At 44.4% G+C, this 20,011-nt stretch overlaps 1 protein-coding gene across 2 annotated transcripts in view; it reads right to left on the bottom strand.

Annotated features, from left to right (window-relative positions):
- Window positions 1–20,011, bottom strand: part of SH3RF2 (SH3 domain containing ring finger 2) — a 135,040-nt gene that overhangs the window by 114,076 nt on the left and 953 nt on the right. For both annotated transcript variants that reach the window (XM_061189791.1, XM_061189792.1), the window contains exon 2: window positions 19,065–19,545. In XM_061189791.1, the coding sequence (XP_061045774.1) occupies window positions 19,065–19,442 (378 nt within the window). In that variant the 5' untranslated portion in view covers window positions 19,443–19,545. The remainder of the gene's footprint in view (window positions 1–19,064; window positions 19,546–20,011) is intronic.

Raw genomic sequence — 20,011 nt, 5'->3', positions numbered from 1 at the left:
AGTAAAAGTTCTGACAAACACAGATGAAAGCAAATGAATATTATGTATCAGGAGTCTCAAAAATATTCATCCCCTCTGAGCCAGTAATCGCTTTTCTATTCTTTGGAAATAATTTAAAATATTTAAAAGACAAAACCGAACTAGCAGGTGGGATTGGGCAAACGGTTGCATAACAAAGTGCTTCTAAAGAACAATATCCATGAAATTGAAGCCACTCGATGCCAATTCCAGGCTCACCTCTTTCATACCTTTTGTTTTACGTTGGAAAGATTTTTCTTTCATTGCCATCCTAGATTTATTCTATGTCTCTCTGTATAGCTTGTCCCTTGTTCTTTCCCCCTGAGTCTTTGGAAAGTGCCTTTTGAGGCTCAAAATTGGCATAAACCGTGAGACCGTGTAAATGCTTACATGCTTTTCAGCCCAGATTGCAGTTGAGGGCCAGAGGTCTGAAAGTGCCCTCACCAGGCCATGCTGCAAAACACTACACATGATCTGAACGTGCTCACGTTTCTAAAGGAGTTCTTTATGCTGAAATCTGATTTGGAGGCCTCTGACCCAAGCCCAACAAACTCACTACAATGGCCTGGGCAAGATGCAAGGCAGTTAAAATAACAGAGTGCTCAGGCCAAGATTCAGAACGACCGGAGTTTGGTCCCAGTGTTTATTCACTGGCAAACTGTGTGGCCTTGGATAGTCCTTTCTTCTCGCTAAGCCGCAGACTCCTCGTTTGCATAGGAAGACATTGGGCCAGATGGTTTTTTATGGTCCTTTTCAGCTCTCAGCACCTGTGTGTTTTTCTTTTTAATTTATTTATTTTATTTATTTATTTTTGGCTGCGTTGGGTCTTTGTTGCTGTGCGCGGGCTTTCTCCAGTTGAGGCGAGCGGGGGCTACTCTTCGTTGCGGTGCGCAGGCTTCTCATTGCAGTGGCTTCTCTTGTTGTGGAGCAAGGGCTCTAGGTGCGCAGGCTTCAGTAGTTGTGGCGCGTGGGCTCAGTAGTTGTGGCTCACGGGCTCCAGAGCGCAGCCTCTGTAGTTGTGGCGCACGGGCTTAGTTGCTCCGCGGCATGTGGGATCTTCCCGGACCAGTGCTCGAACCCATGTCCCCTTCATTGGCAGGCGGACTCTTAAACCACTGCACCACCAAGGAAGCCCAGCACCTGTGTTTTATGATTCCTTACAAGGTGGCATTTTTAAAGAAAGCCTGAGATGAACTTGGGTTAGGACTGCCTTTTATGCAACACCCAGTCTAGGTCGGGCCTCAGGCAGAGTCATGGGAGGAATTTATTTGGATGAGTTTCCCCTTTGAAGGAATCTGCCCCTCTGAGTACTGAGAGTCAAGTCTCCTGAACCAACTCCCAAGGATGGAGGCCTTATGTGGCCCCAATTCTGTTCCTGGCTGGAGGCACCCAGGGAGGTGGTCTGAGTTGGTTCTGGACAACCTGGTGATTCAGCCTTTACAAGGTTCCATTTATTATAATATCAAGAACAACCATTTGACACAACATTGTAAATCAACTATACTTCAATAAAATTAAAAAAAAAACAACCATTTGAAGTAGATGTTACTACCTTACTGAGGAGGAAACTGAGGCCAGAGAGTTCTAGTGACAGTAGCCAGTGAGAGAGCTGGGATTCAGACTCAGGTCCTTTGGTTTTAATGCCTGTGCTTTTCCCTCTGCCTGACTGACATCCTGCAGGTTTAACACCGTTGAACAGTGAGGTACACATTCAAAGAGGGTGATGTGGGCCAATCTCCACCTCCTCTTGGGTTTAATGAGACAGTAGAGCACCTTGAGGTCACCAGCTATGGCCACATCCAGCTTTGTCTCTTGATCTCTGTGAGACCTTGAGCAAATTAATCTTTCTGAGCCTCAGTCTCCCTACCTGTAAAATGGGATGAAGGTAATGGTATTTGCCTCACACAGAAGTTGCAAGAGTTAAATGGAAGTGCTTGGCATAGTGAGTTTTCAGTAAGGTTAGTGGCACATAAAGGGTCCAATCTGCATGCCCAAATGCAGCAAGTCCCACTGTTTCTACTTCCAAGTTTGCTCTCAAACTCATCCACTTCTCTCCATCACAGGTGCCATCTTAGTCCAGGCCACCCATCCAGAAGACTTGAAATTGATCTTCTGTTTCTACTCTTGTCCCCCAGAAATTCGTTTCCCACACAAGAGCCAAAGTAAGACATTAAATTGAAAATCAGGTCAGATGATTTTCCTGCTCTAATCTTTCTCATTGCATCTAGGATCCAAGCTCCCTTCATGACCATGGTTTCTTGGTCCCTCTAGACCTTCCTCTGCAGTCTATTCTCATGCATCTCACCTCATTGCTTATCACCCCTCAGCCAAGTGGGCATTCAGTTGCTTCCCCAAACTCAGCGAGTTCCATCTGGGATCAGGCTCAAGATATCCTCCATCGCTGGAACCCAGTTCTTTCCTTGTCACAGAGCTGCCCTCCTCTCCTCACTCAGGTCTCAGCATCAATGCCTCCCCTGATCAAAGTTCTTCCCTTTTATCCTCTATTTCATATCCTTGTATAGATAAGACTTAGTTTATACAGCAGACAGCACAATTTGTGATTATCTTGGTTATTTTTTTATTTTTTATTTTTTAAGTATTTGTGTATTTATTTATTTATGGCTGTGTTGGGTCTTCATTTCTGTGCGAGGGCCTTCTCCAGCTGTGGCAAGTGGGGGCCACTCTTCATCGCGGTGCACGGGCCTCTCACTATCACAGCCTCTCTTGTTGCGGAGCACAGGCTCCAGACGCGCAGGCTCAGCAATTGTGGCTCACGGGCCCAGCTGCTCCGCAGCATGTGGGATCTTCCCAGACCAGGGCTCGAACCCGTGTCCCTTGCATTGGCAGGCAGATTCTCAACCACTGCGCCACCAGGGAAGCCCTATCTTGGTTATTTTGTATGTATGTAAGTGACGTGGCTGGTGCTCTACCCATATCTTCTCAGATCCCTTTATCATTTCTGTGCAGGTGAACTTCAATTCCAATAGCCAGCACCTGCAATTCTGTTGGAAGCCTTCCCTTGAGCTTCTAGAACATACCTTGCCCCTTGGGGTAGCTCTTAACCACTGGCCGACAGGTATAGAGGTATAAATGCCCCAGATCTCTCACCTCTTGGCCAGGATAATTCTTCAGTCTGAGTTTTACAGTTTCCTAGAGCTTTTCCAAGGGGTAAAGCATCAGTAGCCCACTGTGGTGAGTGGATTCAAAACACACCTTAACTAGTCACCTCCCTCTCCTGTATGATGTTCGCACTCCCCGACCGATGTCCTCATTCCTCCCAAATAATCTATGAGCACTCAATCCTCATGTCAGAGTCTGATTCTGGGGGGAACCTAACTAAGACCATGGCTTTTTTCTTCTTTCTATCAATCCCAGTAGAGTGTACCTTTTATGTCTATCTTATTCATTATTATATCCTGCTGCCCAGTTTACTGTCTGGTACATAGTGACAGCGCTCGATACATATTTGTATAATGAGTACCTACTAGTGGTATTATTACTGGAATGTAGTGTTTTTTCCTTTCATTGAGTTTAGTTTATACCAGTAGCCTACCTTGCACCCACAGAATGTTACGTGCGCCCTCCCAAACATACAGTATAAAAAAAGAGGGATTTTGTCTTCTATAGTGCTTTCAAGAGTAGCATTCCTGTTATTGTTTTAGCAAGGTTTGTTATGGCTAGAGGCTCTTTACAGGGAGGAGATCCCAAGAGACATTCTCTAGGACTGTGGCATTTCTTCCTGAAATCCCAGTGTGGAGATACTTCAGAGGTCTTTTCTGGGACAGACCCTGTTATGCTTATTTGTGGGTGGTTTAAGCAAAAAGCAACTGGATCCTGGACCAGGTGCTCCCAGTGAAATAAGATGGACAACTACACAGGGAGAGGGGCAATAATAATACTAAAGAATAAAAAAATCACCAACATGTGGGAATGTAAATTTGTGCAGTCACTATGGAAAACAGTATGGAGGTTCCTCAGCAAACTGAAAATATAACTACCATATGATCCAGCAATTCCACTCCTGGGTATATATCTGAAAAAAACAAAAACCCTAATTTGAAAAGATACATGCACCACAATGTTCACAGCAGCAATATTTACAATTGCCAGGATATGGAAGCAGCCCAAGTGCCCATCAACAGTTGAATGGATAAAGAAGATGTAGTTTATATATACAACAGAATATTACTCAGCCATAAAAAAGAATGAAATTTTGCCACTTGCAACAACATGGATGGACCTGGAGTGTATTATGCTAAGTGAAAAAAGTCAGACAGAGAAAGACAAATACTGTATGATATCACTTATATGTGGAATCTGAAAAAAAAAAACAAACAGTAACTAGTGAATATAACAAAAAAGAAACAGATTCACAGATATAGAGAACAAACTGGTGGGGAGAGGGAAGGGGGAGGGGCAATATAGGCATAGAGAATTCAGAGGAACAAACTACCAGGTATAAAATAAATAAGCTACAAGGATATATTGTATAGCACAGGGAATATAGCCAGTATTTTACAATAACCATAAATGGAATATAACCTTTAAAAATTGTGAATCACTATGTGGTACACCTGAAACTTATATAATACTGTACATCATCTATACCTCAGTAAAAAAAAAAAAAAAATCACCAACGTGGACTAAGTGCACTTATGGGCCAGTCCTTGAGTGTGTCACATGTGTCATGTTGTTTAATCCTCAGAACCACTGTGTGGGGTAGTTTGTATGTTACCTCGTCCTCAGATAAAGAGAGTGAGGCTCAGGGAGGTTAAATGACGTACCCAAATTCATACAGCTAACAGGAGGGAGAACTGGGATTTGAAATCAGCTATCACGACTTCAGAGCCCCTGCTCTTATTCCTCCATCTTGCCCCCTGAGTTAGGAATACTTAAACCAGCTCTCCAGGTGAACTAAGAGAAGTACTTTAGCCTGTAGAAAGTAAGATCGAAAATGAAATACAAAAATAAGATGCAACCCTCCAGAGTTGCCTTCAAAGACCTGTAGGCTCCCATGGAAAGAGAGAGCAGGTGTGTTTTGTGTGGCTCAATCTCAGAAAGACTTTTCTAAGATTGCTGGCAAGAAATGGAGGGAATAGACTAGGTTCAGGCACAGAAAACTCCCCCACACTGGAGTTCTGAAGTCAACAGTCAAGTGGGTGTCTCTGTGGGAAGTCAAAGAGGACTGAAGCATAGGAGAGGTGGCTGGCTAGTTTGGAGGACCTTAAGATCTCCTGCAGGTGTGAGATTCTAGAATACAAAGGAATTAGAAGACTCACTCAGTCCCTGCACATGTGGTTGGTACCATGTAGTTCTGGAGTAACAAGATTTACACAGGGAACATGACTTGAGAGGAAGTTACTAACGCCACGTTAATAAATACAAAAGATATGTGTTACATATACTCTTTGCATAAGGAAAGCAGAGCTACTGTGCTGCAGGGTAGCATAATGCAATAATCAAGAATGTGGGCTTGTGGAGAGGGTGTGGAGGAAAGGGAACCCTCCCACACTCTTGGTGGGAATGTAAATTGGTGCAACCACTATGGAGAACAGTATGGAGGTTCCTTAAGAAGCTAAAAATAGAGTTACCATACGATCCAGCAACCCCACTCCTGGGCATTTATCTGGAAAAGATAAAAACTCTCATTTGAAAAGATGCATGCACCCCAATGTTCGTAGCAGCACTATTTACAATAGCCAAGACATGGAAGCAACCTAAATGTCCATCAACAGATGACTGGATAAAGAAGCTATGTTGATATGTATACACAATGGAATATTACTCAGCCATAAAAAAGAATGAAATAATACCATTTGCACCAACATGGATGGACTTAGAGATTATCATACTAAGTGAAGTAAATCAGACAGAGAAAGACAAATACCATATGATATCACTTATATGTGGAATTTAAAAAATAACACAAATGAACTTATTTACAAAGCAGAAACAGACTCAGACACAGAAAAGAAACTTATGATTACCAATGGGGAAAGGGTAGGGGAGGGATAAATTAGGAGTTTGGGATTAGCAGATACAAACTACTATATATAAAATAGATAAACAACAAGGTCCTACTGTATAGCACAGGGAAATATATTCAGTATCTTATAATAACCAATAAAGGAAAATAATCTGAAAAAATATATATTTAACTGAATCACTTTGCTGTATATACTTGAAACTAACACAATATTGTAAATCAGCTATAGTTCAATTTTAAAAAATTAAAAAAAAACAGTGTGGGCTTAGAGTTAGTCTACACAAGTAACTTTGGGCAAGCCACTCAGTACTCCTGAACCTCAATTTCCTCTGCTATTAAACAGTGTTGCTCTGTGGTTTAAATAAGCTTTTGCAGGTATTTAGCCCAGGCCTGTGAAGACCATAAGGGTTCAAAACCAGTAACTATTTCTCTGAAAATCTTTAAATTTATATAGATTTAAAAAAAAATAAATGCAAATACTTCTGTATCATTTGCATATTCTGTAAAATATTTGAGATGGTGGAATTCTGAGACTCAGAGAATCTAAGACTTTTTCTATAACCATAGTGATTGCTTACATTTACTAAGCACTCAGATACATTTCATGTCACCGGGCTGGTTCTCAGCTAAGACAGGATTAGAAGCTGACTTTCCTGAATTTCAGGCTCTATTTTTCTCCACCTTTAATAGACCATTCTGCCTATCCCGATGACAGGTTTCCGAAAGGAATGGAGCATACATATTTTGATCTAACTCTGTTTATATTTCGAGAAAAGCAGACCAGCTCTGGCTCAGAGCCTGCCATATCTCCTGATAACATATCTCCCCAAGTAGTCCTCCCCCGCACACTTGCTTCCTTGATCAGCTTCTCCCTTTCCTCCTCCTTCCTCCCTGCTTTCTGTTGCCCGTCTACATCTCCCATGTGTCTTTTCTGCCTTTCTCTATCCCTACCCTCCTCTCTTCTCTGGCTCCATTTCCTCCTTTCTTGTCTCCCTCTCCATCCACTTAGACTCATTTCTACTACCTACACCCTTAAATTTATGACCAAGTGGCCTCCAGTTAAGACACAGCATATCGTGCACATGGAGTTGGACTGACTACAGACTACATCATGCTCTGGAAGGCTTATCAACCACATTAGAATGGTGGTGTTGGTGCCAACAGGAACCAACCAGCAATGGCAGATGGTGCAGGGCTCCCTGAGGTGCCAAGGGAAGACCATACTTGTCTTGGTCACCCTGACTGATCTCGTTTAGAGCCCAGTCCTTGGACGTAGGCAAACCTGGTTCAAATCCTGTCTCTGCCACTTCCTAGCAGTTCCTTCAACTGTGAAATGAGAAAACACCATGGACTTCCAAAGGTTGTTGGGAGAACTCAAGAAAACCATGCTTATTTCACACAGTGTCTGGCACACGGTGTGTGCTACGTGACAGTTGTAGTTATTAAGGTGCTAATTAATAATGCCCACCTCCCCTCTGGCTTCTCTCTCTTCTGGTCCCACCCTCCTTGCCCAAGCCATTGGGACAAGCACTCTGCCTGCTGGAGTTTGCCTGATTCTAGAGGCTTTGGGGCAGCAAGTAGACGGAGAAGTTAGAAAACCCAGGACCTGTCTCAATCACAAAGTTTTCTGATCGTGAAAAAAAAAAATCTTAGTGTTTCAAAAACTTAAGAAAATAAAAAGAAACATGTTTAACAGCAAATTCTTTTCCTTTCTCACACAAAGGGAAGTAAAAGGAGGAGATGGAAAATGTTCTTTTTGTTAAAATGTAGGCTTCTGCATCCTTTTTATAATCTCTTAAGGGGAAGAAAACGCTGCCATCTCCTTTTGTTCTTCAATCATCCCCTTCCGCCTTCCTTCAAGCATGGAACCACTCCAACGAGAAACTGGAAGTCCAGAAGATTACCTCTCCTGCTTCCCCAGAAAGCCAGAAAGAGAAGTTTTCTCTTCTGCCCCTCCATTTCTCTGCCATTCCTGTTTATTAAGCAAAAGTCCCAAATAAGGTTTATGTCAGCCTCGCCTTTCTCCTATCCAGCCTCGCCTTTCTCCTATCCAGGCAGCTCATTAATATCACAGCCAAACACCCTTCCGGAACACAGCTCTGCAGAGATCTTTTCCTGCTCCATGCCCACTGACTCTGCTGCATTGCCTTGGCAACCAAGTAAAATACTTCTATGTGTGCGGCCATATCATCCTCAATTCTGCAAATCCAGGGCAATCTGCTCAGAGGGCTGCGCCTGCCAGTCAGTTGGTGTTCTCCTCTCTCTCTGGCTCCATTCTGCTCTGATTTCTTTTTTCACCTCCCAATTACCTCTGAATCCCCTGCAAGCGCTTACGTGCCATTCCTAGCACACCTGGCCTTGAGTCAAGAAACACCCTTGTCAACAAGACAGGGGCTGGAAGGGATCCTGGGGATGAGATGGCTGGGCTGTCTCCTCTCCTCTAGCCTCAGGGGAAGACAGCAGGGGCTCCTCAGCCTTGAAGATTCTGAATCTAACTGCAGTGTCTCGCAATATCGCCAACATTATGCATTCAGTACTTCAATATTTATTGAATGCTGGTTGCATTTCAGGCACTATGCTGAGTACAGAGGAGACAAGACACTTCCTTAACCTCATGGACCTTATGTGTGCTACGAGGCCAGAGGGTAGCACTGGGGACTCTGGGAGCCTGGGGAGGAACAAGTGGCCGGCTGGCTTGGGACTGGGGACAGAGGGCTGACTTCCTGGAGGAGTGAAGGTTACACTGAGACCAGAGGATGGGTTGCAGTCAGCCACGTGGGCCAGTTTCCCAGTTAGGCAGACGGTTCCATACTTGCCTTCTCTAACGCTGGCAGGTGGCTGATACCCTCAGCTGGGGTGGTTTGCTTCAGGCACGCCGGGAGTATTTGCCTTATTTCCCCTGTCTCCAGGCTAAAGTTCTCCTGTTAGCCTCTCAGGGAAGAGTAACAGCGAATGATCCAAGCTCTCTCACCTCTTCACTTGGCTTTCCATGCTGTGCGTGTGAATGGCAGCCAAAAGGCACATCTTTCCAAACCAGCAGCATTGGGACCATGATGCCAGGACTCACCACCCAATGTACATGCCTCTCAGTGTATTCTGAGGTTTGCAATCCTCAGTGTCGTGGGTTTCTATGAATGGTCAAGAATCAGACCATTTGCATTTTTAAAAAATGCAACCTCAACAGTTGCCCCAAACACAAACACAGGAATGCTCAATTTTCACCTGCAGTCATTTTCTCCCATTGTGTTTTCTTATATGAACATTTATTGAGCACAAGCCTCTTATTTGTGAGGTAGAGAAAATGGTAGCACCTATCTCAGTGGGTTGTAGAAAGAATTAAGTGAGATTCTGTAGGTAGAAGTGCTTTACCCAGTGCCTGACATAGTAAGTCCTTTGTTTAACGTTTTTTAACCGCATCATAATTATTACTTTACGTGGATGTCTCCCAAAAGACCATGAGCTCTTTAAGGGAGGGTTTCAGCCATTTTGGTGAATTAGTCAGTTTTCCTGGGTCTCTTCCATGTCTACATGTTATTAAGGATCATATCCTTAATAATAATCCTTTTGTTCTTCACTAGAGCCTGGCAAAGGGTCTTACTCATAAAAGGCATCCTGTATATGCTTGTTGAATCAATGAGGCATAGGAAGAAATAATAATGCCTCACACTCACTGTCATGGAGTACCGTGTGTCATGCCCTGTGCTAAGAACTTCACAAGAATTATCTTGAATTATCCTCCAAAGGATGCCACGATCACTGTTACCCCCGTGTCTTCAGTGCAGTCAAATAGCAGGCTGACCGCAGTCAGTGTAGTAGTACTTTATCAGATTAACCTACCTGGATGAGTGCAAGCAAACAATTAACCTTTACTAGGAGCTTACTTTGTCCAGACCCTGTGCTAAGCACTTTACAAGAATCGCCTCATTAACTCCTTCCAAGAACACTATGAGTTAAGTTTCCTATTTTCATTCTGTAGCAGCGATGCTCAGAATTACTAAGTAACTTGCCCAGAAGCACACAGCCAGTATACATTTATGAAGAGCCTTTGTCCTGAATCACAGCATTATCTTGTTTAATTATCTCATTGGAAGTCTTAGGTCAGAAGCAGCAGAAAACTGGAATACATATTTTAAAAATGATACTAAAATACCTACTCCTCTTACTCAGAAAAAAGTTTTAAATATATATGTGTGTGTGTGCGTGTGTATATATATGTATATATATATATATACAATCACATACATGTACACACACACGCACACACAGGGGGCAATGAGGAGTTATTGTTTAATTGGTACAGTGTTTCAGTATGGGATGATGAAAAGTTCTGGAGATAGATAGTGGTGATGGTTACACAACAATGTAAATATACTTAATGCCACTGACCTATACACATAAAAATGGCTAAAATGGCAACCTTTATGTTATATACATTATATACATGTGTGATGTAGGTTTGTCAGCATGAGAGGTGCAAGGGCCATGTTCCTACCTGAAATACTGCCTTCCCTTCATGTAGGAGGCCAGGTCAATTTAGCTCATAACTCAGGGGCAAATTCTTCTAGTGCCTTATCTTTTCTGTCACTGGTATCCCTGGGACTAAGTGTAAATTAACTCAACATGAAGTGTTTCCCCCATGATCAAAGGAGCACATAGAATTTGTGGTGTCTGATGCAGGAGTTTGGCCATATATGGAGAGGCATTTCCTATCTTCTTAGGGTTAGCAATTCATGAGCTAAGTGGTTTTGAACCTGGCCCATTGTGTTTTCTGGACAGTACTGTCTGTCACCCAAAAAGGTATTTAATAAGGTGATTCCCAACTAGACTATTTCAGTATGCCTACTATAATATGCTGCTCATTTCTCACATAGCTTTGTCATGGCTCTATCCATAGAGTTCATTTCTGCATTATGAGGGGTTATTCCATGATTCCATGAAGTCTACCAGAGACATGAATACATTCATTATTTATTCATCCATTTGAAAAATATTTGGGGGTTCCTAATCTGGGCCAGGCTGTAGGCTGGGTACTCCAAGCACAGTATTGAGACACAGGACACAGGTTTGTTTGACCCTGGAGCTTTATGGAACATCCATTAATAGCTTACAGAATACACTTTGGGAAAGACTGTTCTGTTCTGCTGGTGTTTGGAAAAAAAGATTGGAAAAATGACAAGAGATCTGAGGTGAACTCAGCTGCTATTTGAGTCCTGGAGTCTGAGACCTGAGCATTCCTGGTATGGGCTTTCAATGGTGTGAGCTTTCAAGACAGAGCCTGGCACGTAGCAGGCACTTAGAAGCAGTCTGTTGAATGTCCTGGCTTCTGAGTTGGGGATCTAGAACGGTGTCTGTGTCCTGGGGGTGGACACAGACCCAAGTTGCAGGAAGCAGCTCACGACAAATGGACTTGTCTTTCCTTGTCCTGTGTTCTCCTCCTTGCTTTGGGTGTGCTGGCTCGTGTTCCTGCATGCTAGGGTTGTCAGGTAACCTGACCATTTCAATGGAAAAGAGTGGCTCTGTCTGCCAGTGAAGTGGAGACTGCTCCTCAGTTACCCAGTGAGCTCAGCCATCTGCTTGGAGCAGAGATATCTTGTTTGGCTGCACTGAATCCATCAGGCCACATGATGACATGTAAGCAGTTTGGCCGCAGAGAGACTTTATTGCAGAGTAACTGACACATGCCTTCCTAGCAGTGGTGTTGAAGCAGGCAACTGGTCACCCCATCTCCGCTCCATCTGTTTCCTTCTCCCTCTCTTCCAACTTCCATTCTGTTCAAGATATCCTTGTCCTGCCCTGACTTTCCTAGCACCCACATGCCCAGAGTAGACCCTGCTTTTTCATTCCTTGACCATGTCCTTCCTGACCATTAAAACACCCATTTTTTGTAGGAAGTTTCTTTTCATTGGCCAAACTTCATTTTCCTTAAACTGAAGCACCTCCTCACCTGACATTTTCATAAACCATCATCTTTTGTGTCTAAGACTTCTTTGTCTTAATCGCTTTATTGGGTTATAATTTACATACCAAAAATGCACTTTTTTTAAATGTACAGTTTGATGAATTTAGACAAACCTATATCCACCACGTAAAACATTTGCATTACCCAAAAAATCACTATAGTTTTGCCATTTCTAGAATTTTATATAAATGGAATCACACAATATGTACTCTTCAGCAAGACATTCCTTTTTTCATATCTTAACATTTCTAAAATTGGATATCTCTTACAGTGAACATCTAACATGGTAATGTTTCTTTTCCCTTAAGAGCTATAACTAAATAATATATCTTACAATAGATAATATCTTTAAATCAGGGATATGTTATATATATATATACACACACACATATATTCACATATATATTTATTTATGAATGCTTAGACACATGTATCTAACTAGTTGGTTTTACCATTAGACGGTAAGCACTGGGAAGGTGGAATCTTTACTTTGCTGTGTGGGTTCCCAGTGTACCTATAGCTGACTACTGATAGAAGCTAAATAAATACTGCAGAAGGTGGTGATAGTGAGTTTCAAACAGTTTTCCAAAAATATCTTCTAATGACAAGAGCTTGCCTAAAACTCTTCTTGGAATGAGTCAACAGTCTCTAACCACAATAAAGGTTCTCTCCGGGGGCTTAGCTACCTCTGCATTAGTATGAGACAGCATTTCCCCAAATTTGTTCCATGACAATTAACACTACTCAAGGTACTAATAAAAGGAGGGAGAGGGGAGTACCACTGTTACAGAAATTTGGGGAACGTTTCTTATTATTATCTACCACTTAGAGACTCACAGCTCATTCGCGTGCTAAAAGTGCTGAAAAGTCCCGCGGCAAAGAAAAAAAATGTTTGGCTCTGTTTCAGTCCAGGTTTGTTTGACCCTGGAGCTTTATGGAACATCCATTAATAGCTTACAGAATACACTTTGTGAAAGACTGTCATATAAGCATGAATTTAAAAATAAGAAAGCAAGGGAGACGATCATGAGATTGAAGACAGCTGTATGTGAGCTGGTCCCAGCTAAGCCCAAAGCTATGTACTGGTACCTGGAATGGGATGGATGAAGATGCTCTTTCCGAGTCAAGGGCTGAACAAGCACTCTCCCTCATTTCATAATCTCTTTATAGTACGAAGGGACATGTGGGAAGGCAACCTTTCCTAAGAGGCAACAAAATGACACAAAATATGCGTTGACTAATCCCTTAGGTGACATGCCCCAGTGCATGTGCTGGATAATTGAGGTTGAGTGAGGAGAACCTTCCATCCCAGCCATCTGCCTGGGCCATCCACTGGGGGTTGAGCTGCTGTGTTTGTCTACCGGCCAGATACCTCTAACTGATGAGAAAACTGAAGCAGGTAATAGAATGGTTTGCTAAAACAGAGAGAAGCCCACCTGCAGGAATTACCCTGATCATTTAAATGATGGCAAAATCCTTCTCCGAAATAGCATTGACCCAGTACACACAGAGATGAAAGGACATCAGAGTGGGACCGGTAAAAATCAGGCAGAGACTCCAAGAAATGTATAAGAGCTCCCTTTCATTTTTAAAAATATTATTTTAAACATCAACATACAGTGAAATGGATTTTTTTTTCTCTTGGTATATATTCCTATGAATGTTAACACATACACAGATTTATTTAACTGCCACCACAGACCGGATACAGGACAGCCCCTTCATCCCATAAAATTCCCTCATGCTATCCCTTTGTAATCCTCTCCCAACCCAGAACCCCTGGTAACCACTGAAAACCACTATTTTTCATCACGATAGTTTTGTCTTTTCGTGAACCCCCTGTCCTTTTGCTATCCCCTTTGCTTAATTTTTTAACAGAAGTCTCTGCATGGATGCAAATCCAATGCCCCAAACTTTCTCCTCTATTGTTAATTTTGTTATTTAACATTTATTAGCATCTATTATGTACCATACTATACTAAGCTTTTCACATACATTATCTCATTTTAATCTCACAATAGCCTTCTGATATATCTACGCCATTATTATCCCCATTACACAAATATGGAAACTGAGGGTCAGGGAGGTTAAGTGACTTGCCTGAGGCCTCATAGCTCACAAGTAATTGAATCCCAGCACAAACCCAGCTCCATTTGACCACAATCCTTAAACACTAATCAGTAAAAGGGACGGAACTGTAAACAGGAAGGAGGTCCATGGAGAGAGGGTTGGGAGCAAAGCCAGTTTGGGGCCATGTGGTTTTTTAAAAGGTTTGCATATGTGGGTGGAGCTGGGCAACCATCTGGGTCTCCTGACTTCTCAACCTCAGCTCCTACCTTTATGTCTTCCTCCACTTGCCGCATCCAGGCCTTGCTGACCCAGTGGCATCTGCCTGCTGTTTTCAGGGGCTTGGGATGGTTTTAATACCATTGTAAATTTAGCAGAAACCACCGTCTGTGTCACAGCTCTGCCGTAGGACACAGCAGCTGAAACCCAGGAAAAGGGGCTGGGCTCCTTCCGGTTTCTACCCAGCCTCAATTCCCTCATGTGCCTGCTGACCTCATTTTGCCCTCTCAGCTGCTTGCAACATCAGCTGAAAGAGTTTCTAGGACATGGCCACCTGGTCTGTGTGCTGTAGGTGGCAGGTGTGTTCTTGCTGAGACAGGGCAAGTGAGACAGGAATGTGTGTGGTTGGCATGTTGTTTAACAAAGAAGGGAGAGAGTCCGGCCCTGCAAGGCCCAGGGTGGCAACGTTTGTATTGGGGATAGAGAGATGCAGGGGAAAGGAAAGATAGACCTTAATGAGGAACTGGTGATGCTGCGGAGGTGGACAAGTTTGTTACCCTTTGTATGGTGTTCTGCTGAGCCTGCCATTTGGGGAAGTGATGCTGGGTAGCACGTTTTCTCCTAGAATCAACTCCTAGCTCCTAAAGGGTCTTGGAAGTGAGCTGCCAAGGCAGCGCATGCTGGGAGAAATCACACACCTGAATCATGGCCCCGGATCCTTTGGAGACACACAAAGCAAACCAAAAATCAGGGTACCCAGGACCATCTCTGGAGGACACTCGATTAACAAGGGGGTGAGAGATGTTGTGTAATTTAGACTGGAAAGTCTTGAGTCGCTTTAATAACAATACCAGCTCATATTTATTGAGCTTGTAATAGGAACCAGTTGCGGTGCTACGAGCTAACTGACATTAACAGTCTCATTTATTTCTCCCCAACGACGCTCCGAGGTAGATACTACTGTTATCTCTAGTTTATAAAAGGGGAGTTAGAGGCACCGAGGTTTAAGTGATTCATCCAAATTACACAACAATCAAGGGGCAGAATCAGGATTTGAATTCTGGTATTTTTCAAACCTAACTTTGCAAATTTTATCTTCACAGCTTTCTTGCCTTTTTTTTTTTTTAAATAAATTTATTTATTTATTTTTGGCTGCATTGGGTCTTCGTTGCTGTGAGCGGGCTTTCTTTAGTTGCGGCGAACGGGGCCTACTCTTCATTGCGGTGCGCGGGCTTCTCACTGTGGTAGCTTGTCTTGTTGCGGAGCACGGGCTCTAGGCACACGGGCTTCAGTAGTTGTGGCACATGGGCTCAGTAGTTGTGGCTCGCGGGCTCTAGAATGCAGGCTCAGTAGTTGTGGTGCACAGGCTTAGTTGCTCCGCGGCATGTGGGATCTTCCCGGACCAGGGCTCGAACCCGTGTCCCCTGCATTGGCAGGTGGATTCTTAACCACTGTGCCACCAGGGGAGCCCCTCTTGCCTGTTCTAATTCAGAAATATTATTAAAGGATAACAGAGGGAGGAGGAAGAGAGATCAGCTATACAGAAGCCCATTATCTTCTCAAAGGCTTGCAAAGTTCCTCTGGCTCACCTGCAGTATGGGAAGGAATAAGAGCCAGTGGGATTTGCACTGCCATGGGCCCTCCAGGAGTCTGTTGATCTCCCCTGTTGGTTTGAAATAATTGCATGCTGTAGATACCTACAGCCGTTTCTCAAGTTTTCTTTTTACACAATCGGCTTAGGAGGGTTTTAGACAGGTAGGCACAATGGACTATTTTTTTGTCTCTTGGGCTGGCACCGTGAAGTGTGACTATTGGTTCCACCCTAGTATACTGGCTGGCACAAAAAGTACCAGGCCTCTTTGAGCCAACAGAAACATCTTGATGAGCTTGTGTTTTCGATGAGTTTAGGAGAGCAGAACAGACTTTGGGCTTAACAAGCTGCTGGACAGGAAGTTCAATGAACTCTTTGAGAGTGCCACCTTAACATCGAGTCCTTTGGAAGAGGTGTTTTAGAAAATGGTACCCTGTGACAACCGGTTATTTATGCCGTATTAGGGTAGTACTTGATACTTAGTATTATCCTGGCCTGGACTCATCACAGACTCAAGTTCAATAATAACACCTATTACACTCTCCTGCAAGGGCTATCACTCCTGCTGTAGTTTGTAGAATGCCTCATGCACGGCAGGGCACACTAAACAGTCAATAATAATGCTTACTATGATAACGACCTTCCTAATGCCGTTCATCTAAGGATCTCAAAGTGCTTTGCAAACACTCATTAGTTAAGCCTCACAGTGGCTCTCTGTTTTTATAATACATTTTCCCATTTTACAGAATTTTAAATTGAGACCCAGCAAGCTTAAGTGGCTTGCCCAAAGACATACAGCTGGTTTAAATTAATGATAATGATGATGCTTTGCATTTACACGGCATAGATTTTCTAAGGTGCTATGAGTATGCTGTAAAGATAATTTTCACACTATACTGGAGGAAGAGGGGTAGCAAGTATTACTAAGTGTTGACTGGATTGGGTAAACTGAGGCTGAGAGGGCAAGTAGGTTGGTGAGGGTTTGACTGAGGATGCAAGGCCATCCCTCCGCCTCTCAGAACAGTGTGGCCTCCCAGATAATCCGCAATTCTCTGAACCCAGGGACACGTGATCGCTTTCACACTTACAGGAAAGGTAGCTGTATTTGGGGGAGTAGAACAGGTTGCAGAATTACAGCCGTATTTACATCCAGGAGTAGTTTGTTCATATCCCCATTGAGAGAGGCAAAAGGGATGACACGAGGCACTTAGAGAAAGGTAGGCTCAGGAAATGAAGGAAACAGGGGCAGTTGTGGGGTGGCTGCCAGCTCTGCTCTCTTGTAGAGAGTCTTCACTAAACCAGGTCCTGCCTGAAAGCAGGAGCCCTCAACGGCTTGCTTCTCTATTTCAGCCTCATGGCAGGACTCCAGTGCAGCTAAGAGGATGGGCACAACCCCATCACCGGCACCTTGGTCTGCAGTGACAGGTCCTTGTGCAAGAGTTCCAGGGACACGCAGCATCTTACTGGCTGTCTCTTACGTAGGACCAGCTCTAGTTCCTACAACTCCCTATGCCGGGAGGGGCCTGGGAATCCTCTGTGGTTCAAAAAGTAGGTAGCTGTGGATCCATCCGTTGCTACCTTTTCTTAGCAACATAGCCACATCAAAAAAAGATGAAAGCATGAACAAAAACATGCGAAGGTGGTAGGGGACTTGCCTCCTCCCAGTCCCCCGACACTCTCTGAGTGATCGATGATACTCTGCCCTGCGGGGAGGCAAGTCAGACTTTGCAGCGCAAGGGAGGGGAGAGGTTGCTGGGTCTTAGGAATTCAAAGGGAGATTTGCTGACCCAAGATAGAGCCTAATGCTCTATAAACACAGCCTGCCTCAGAAAGTTTGCTCCCCAACCCTGACCCCGCCTTTTCCAGGCCTGTGGATTCTGATTGATGACTAGACCTAGGGCTAATAAGGAGCCTTAAACAAGGGCGCCAAGCCCTCTTCTGGAATGTGTTCACGCACACAGGCCCAATGGCACTAAAAAGTCTGCAGTACAGAAATCACACCAATGCCCTGCTTCTTCCCGCTCTCATTTTGGAATGTTTCCACACTCTCCTACTGCATGGGTGGCTTAAAGGCGCAGGGAACCCAAGGAGGGGTGAGTTGTTGGAAGGAATACTTTAGAAACTTGCTCTGAATGCACACCACAAGGCTATTCTCCTTCAGTGAGAAGGAATCCGGGGAAGACCCTCCCACCCTCTGCTACTCTTCACAGCAGGGAGTCGTGAGACTCTGCTGCCAGTATTAAAGCTTGCTTCAGGTGGGACTTCACAGAATACAGCTGAGACTTTCTAAGTATGCCAACCACCCAAGCCACAGCTTGCCATGTCCACGTGGACACACTGACTGCAAGGGTGACAGCATATAATCCTCCTGGAGCCCCAAGGACAATGCTCTTCTCTTGAAATGTCCCCTTACCCAGCTTCCCATATCCAGGTCAGATAAAGTCCTGAGGATGTGCCCACAAGGCTGGAGAGAGCGATTCACATTACAAACACCAAAAGCGTTACTGGGTGATCTCCCGGGGCTCTCCTGGGGCTCTTCATTTTTTTTATTGCAGCCTCTGATGTGCACTTTGTGTATGCTTTATTCATTTTGTAAAGTAAGACACACCTGCGGGGCTCCTATACACATCTATTGTACTTCACAGCCAGCCTTTCCTGTCAATCACTCCACCCACATATACGCTCCCTTCCCACGTGAAATTTGGGCAGTTAAATGTCTTGATAACTTTGAACCATTATGAATGAGCATTGTCATCATGGCACTTTATGACTGGCAATGGAAAGATGGATCCGGGTAAAATGCAAACAAAACCTGACATTTGGAAACTTCTTTGAGATCTCAAAAGCAACAAGCAGTTAGATTTGTTTTTCTTTTTTCCCATCCTCTGTGCATTTCCCGTGCCCTGGTTTGGCCTCAGAACAGCAGAAATGTAAGACCAAAAATATAATCAAGAAAGCTTTTTCCTTGTCCTACCACCTTCTGGACCAGGAGCAGGGAGAACCTGGGAAGCTTTAACAATTCTAAGAATTCGTGGGTGGATCAGATAGGCTCAGGATTCCACCAAGTCTCAGTACAATGATCACCGCCCACAGAAACTTATCCCCAGGGGATCCTCCGCAGGGGCTCTTTGAAATGTAACTAAAAGAAGAGAAGCCCCAACTGCTGGTGCAGGCAAACCCAACCTCCAAGTGGACACAGTAGGAACAAATGAGATCTTTCTTACCCCATCCATGTGGATTCTGATGTTAGGCACCAGCCGGAAAGGGCTGCACTGCAGACCTCGGGGGTGAGTCTTGCTCTTCCTGCTGTCCTGTGAGGTCAGCACGCCAGGTCTGCAGAGGGAGCCCCCTCCCCCCGAGCCCTGTCCCGAGCGCACGCCATCCAGAAGGCGCACGAGCAGCAGGTTGGCCGGCAGCGCCTCGATGCTGCAAAACACCAGGGTCCTGCATTCAGGGCACCTCAGCTCCCTGTGGGTCTTGAAAATCCTCTGGAGACACGGTTTGCAGAAGGTGTGCTGGCAAGGGAGGACTTTGGCGGTGACATCGAGCTTTTCGAGGCACACGGGGCACTCCAGAAGATCAAGTAACGTCACATCATCCATTTTATTTTAAAACTCCGGTCCTGACCCCGGAGGGGCTAAGTCCACATGGTCAGGTCAGCTGAGCCAAAGGGGCAGAGACTGCCTCTTGAGAGTGTCCAGATGCCTGCCGGTTTGAAGGAGAAAGGAAGAGAAGAAAAAACTGTGACTGCTCAGAGAGGTGTATCCCACCTACATCCAGCCAGCGTCTCATGAGGCAGTTTGCAAGGACTTTGCTCCCGCACCCAAGTTTCAGATGACTCACTCTGATTCAGTGCTAGCAGGTATAAGCCTCGACTCCTGCCCGCTGGCGGATGTGAGGGAGCAGTCAGCACAGCCACTGACTACTTACTCATTGCCTCTCCGTGTGCAAGGCAAGAGGGGGAAACAGAACTGGCCTGTTGCGGGGACAAAGCCACCCCTTTCTCTCAGCCAGGGCTCCAAGGGTGAAAGCCCTCGGGCAGTCCATCTGGGTCCCAAATGAAAGGCCCCTCAGGATGCAATTTCTCTGAAGCTATTTACTCTTTTTTTCCCCCCTTCTTTAAGTTTATCTGCTTTCTGCACCACACTATAACAAATTGTTTACATAGATA

This window comes from Eubalaena glacialis, chromosome 4 (genome assembly GCF_028564815.1).
Source record: "Eubalaena glacialis isolate mEubGla1 chromosome 4, mEubGla1.1.hap2.+ XY, whole genome shotgun sequence".
NCBI classification, from domain to species: domain Eukaryota; kingdom Metazoa; phylum Chordata; class Mammalia; order Artiodactyla; family Balaenidae; genus Eubalaena; species Eubalaena glacialis.
The sequence above is the reverse complement of the archived record's forward strand: the minus strand, read 5'-3'. Positions and strand labels throughout refer to the sequence as shown.